This window comes from Plectropomus leopardus, unplaced genomic scaffold, assembly GCF_008729295.1.
Source record: "Plectropomus leopardus isolate mb unplaced genomic scaffold, YSFRI_Pleo_2.0 unplaced_scaffold28217, whole genome shotgun sequence".
NCBI lineage: Eukaryota > Metazoa > Chordata > Actinopteri > Perciformes > Serranidae > Plectropomus > Plectropomus leopardus.
In genome coordinates this window covers 1-3,819 of record NW_024630732.1, presented here as the reverse complement: position 1 = coordinate 3,819, position 3,819 = coordinate 1, and the positions used below count along the sequence as shown (strand labels likewise).

The 3,819-nt window shown below is 41.8% G+C and overlaps 1 protein-coding gene across 1 annotated transcript; it reads left to right on the top strand.

Moving 5' to 3' along the window:
• Nucleotides 1–1,053: 1,053 nt before the first annotated feature.
• zgc:194621 (uncharacterized protein LOC795037 homolog) lies at nt 1,054–3,713 on the top strand (the record flags this gene model as incomplete). Its single annotated transcript, XM_042481308.1, has 3 exons — nt 1,054–1,610; nt 3,477–3,535; nt 3,630–3,713. Coding segments are annotated over exons 1-3 (523 nt in total), but the record flags the coding sequence as incomplete, so codon positions are not given.
• Between the last annotated feature and the right edge of the window lie 106 nt (nt 3,714–3,819).

Genomic DNA, 3,819 nt, shown 5'->3' with positions numbered 1-3,819 from the left:
TAGCGTTGCTTCCTTTTTATTGTAACTTTGAACAATAAAACATAAAGTTTATTATAGTTTGTTTTCGCGTGCTTGCAAAATAAAGTAAATACCCAGGTATATTTAGTCACATATTCTGTGTTGCAGCCTATAATCTGGTTGTATGTGGTCACGTGAGCTGTGCAGAGTCGCGTGTCAGTAATCGGATGAGCCTCGTCGTTGGCACAGTGGACACAGTGGACTTGGCTCAGCGCGCCTCGGACACCCACCGACAACAAAATACTCTGCTGCGTCACCGACTTAAACCTGCAGCTGCGTCAAAACACCACAGACAGGCAGCACCTCACCGGAAACCAGCCCGCACCGCCTTCACAATAAAATGTAGAAATGCAACCGCTCAATCGACTAAAACTCACTGAAGGCAGAGAAATAATGGCATAAAACACGTGAGTCATGTTGAGTCGGTTCATAGCTTAATCATTCTGCATGTTTAAACGTATGGTGTCATGAATGTTTGCTTTTATGCTGCACTTTATATATTTATAGCTGCTGTGTGTGTCAGAGGCAAAAAAAACCCTAAAACATTAGAAATTGTCTGAATAACTGATGTAGCCTAAATGTCAATGGACTATATTAAATAGCTAAATAAATAGATAAACAAGTAAATATTTGGATAAAAACATTTGAAAATGTTAATGGACTATTTGGGCTGCAGCTAACAATGATTTTGATAATCAGTTAATATTACAAACATTTTCTTGATCGATCATTTGGTCAAAAATATGTTACAAAACAGCTGAAATTATTTCATAAAGCACTTGTTAGAATTTGGAGGCTCTTGCACACCTTCAAATATGTGCAGACAGGTGTGTATGAGGAAGGCAAAAATAAAAGAAATGTCCCGCATAATATCCTAGAACTTGCAATAAACTTTGTTAAGTTTAAATAAACAATTTTGAATAAATTTTAAAAAAAAAAAACAACAACAAAAAAACCCCCCAAAAACACGGATGGCCATACTGAGTTTTACTCATCTACTTGGCCTATATATTTATATTTTTAGTCTTTTATTGTGAAAGTTCGCTCCAGAACTTCCACGCTGATCTGTGAGTCTTGGCGCTTCAGTTGCTAGGGTGAGAGCTCCATAGCAACCGCACCACTGAGAGGAAAAGTTGAGATTTTTGTTTTTTTATCTGAAGGATGCAGAAGATGAAGTTTATTTTCCTTAAAGACGGATCTTTCACATAAAAAATGCCAGCAACAAAAGTGATAAAGCCAGAACCGGTGGAGGCGACGGGAAAGACCCCGGAGAGACCTAAACCGGTGAAGGTACGGACGGTTACCGGAGCGCAAAGTGAGCTCAGAGTGCCCGCTGTGCGTAAAAGCCGCGCGTCGAGCTGCCCGAGGTGTCCGCCGCGGGGCCGCTGTGAGCGGCGCGCCGGCGCGCAGGGAGCCGCTGTCCAGAGGAGCAGCGAGAGGAGGACCAGGTCCAGCTCCACGCACCCCAGGGCCGACCAGGACCACCGGACCGCGATCCACGCTGCTGTGAACCCGAAGTGCCGGGACATGACGAGCAGCTGTCTGAGGGAGCAGAGGGGGGTCCGGACCGAGACGAGCCGCGCGAGCCAGAGGTGAGACAGCAGACAGGTGTGCAGAGCAGGATGAAGAACCTGAGAGCCACACTTTTATAAAAGTACAGATATCTTATCAGAAAATGATTTAAGTTAAAGTCATTTTAGGATTTTGTTACTAAGTTACAGTGGCGTTTTTAGCGTATTTGGCGCCCCCCACAAAAAAAAAAGCTGCAAAAAATGACATAAATCTAATTTACATTGTGCTAATTTGCCTTCAGTACTGGTACTGTGTTTAACAACCAAATAAATCAATAAATGATAATAAGTTAAATAAAAATTTGCAACAAAAAATCCTACAAATTAACTTAATCAAAAGTCAATGTGATAATGTAAATTAATAATAAGACCAAATTAAAGTAATTTTAGAATATTAATACTAAGCAGTGGCAGTTCTAGCATATTTGGTGCCCCAGACGAGCCCCCACCCCCCAAAACACCTGCAAAAAAAATCAATAAACAACCTCTCCAACAATAACATTATATGCTAATTTGCTTTAGCAATGTGTTTCTAATAATTCAATAATCTAAATAAAACTTGCCAAAAAAAAAAACAAAAGTTCCTATGCGATAATTTAAGATAATAATTAAAAGTACAAATTTATTTTATAATTTTATAAAATGATGGGCATGCATCGATGTTAGTCCAGAGTGAAAAGACACAAAAATCAAATATTTAAATATATAAAATATTTTCAGTCTGATTTCACGCTGACGGGCTCCTTCAGCACCTTTAGGGAGCGTTTGCTTTCAGGTAAACTCTGAAGTATCGACGTCCTGCTGCCGCCTGCAGCCATCTGTCGCTGTGGATTAATCCCACACGCTTTACCTCCCACCGACATGACAGACCTGCAGGTGAGCTGCAGCCAGGAGCCACGAGTACTGGAGTACTCTCAACTGTAGTACACCATGTGATAATCAGGTTTTTGCAACAATTTATTTGGGAAACGTAACATGCAACATCGTTTTAACCTCCGTTCATCTGTGCTCCTGAGAGTGAGCTTTGTTTCTGTGGAGCATCTACTGACGCAACGAGGTTCAGAAAATTCCAGCATCGTTTCCAAAATCTCGTTCTGTTATTCCTTAAACAGTTCACTGTTTAATACACGCTACATGGAGAATAAAGTAGTAAAAAATGGTGAAGAAATCGCTGAGTGAAAGCCAAAAAGACACGACCATGGACGGGCCGAGTGTGATGTTTTGACGACGTGTTTTTGTGTGCAACGCACCACAGGGGGTTAAAAAAGTAGCCGTTAGTGGTTAGTGGCTTTTTTTTTTTCAAAATAGAAGAAAATCTGTCATAAATGTCCAAAAATTGGGAAAACAGTAAGCGGGTTTCCGTCACAGATTTGAGCGATATTTTTTAAAATGTCAATAAAACGCAATTGTGAGCTGACTGTTTCCACTGAGTGATGTTGTGCAACTTCTCTAACATCCCAGTAACCATGGCGACGGATGTTCAAAACATCAGCAGCTTTGTTTCTATTGCAGCCACCAAACTAGCCGTCATTATTTTCAATCCAAGGCCACGTAGGCGTGTTATGGAGCCGTGATGGAAAGGCGAGTCCCTTATACGTGGGAGCGGCCACGTACGAGGGTTTTCTTGGAGATGTAGTCCACGATTTCACAGAGGAATTGTGGATTCGAAACTTTCTCAGAGTTATGTGATGCAGTAACAGCTCTTGTAGCTCCTGCTGCATCATGAGGGAGCCAGTTCATACTGACGAGCACATAGACACAGCATCATGTGACCTAGAAAAGACTAAAAAGTGTTTCCACTGAAGTTTTGCTAAATATGGCTTTTTGGAGTCACCTGAAACATCCCCTCGTGTGTATTATTATTCACGTGTGTTTTTTGTGTTTCAGTCACAAAGCTTTCACCATCATCCCGCCGAACCCAAAGAGAAGAAGAGAGATCCAGAGAAGTGAGTCGTCATGATCACGTGGTGTGTGAATCAGATTGATATCGCTGCTTTTTTTGTGTTGAATTAATTATGTGACGTGTGATTGGTGGAGCAGAGGCGGAGGCGGAGCTCGCCGCTTTAGAGGAGCTTCGGCTGAGCAGAGCGATGGCGTACGTCTCCATCAACCCCAGCAGTGTTGGTGAGGAAGAGTTCTCATGTTTAATATTTGTGTTGTTTTACGTGAATCTGATCTGACTGTACGTGTGTGTGTGTGTGTGTGTGTGTGTGTGTGTGTGTGTGTGTGT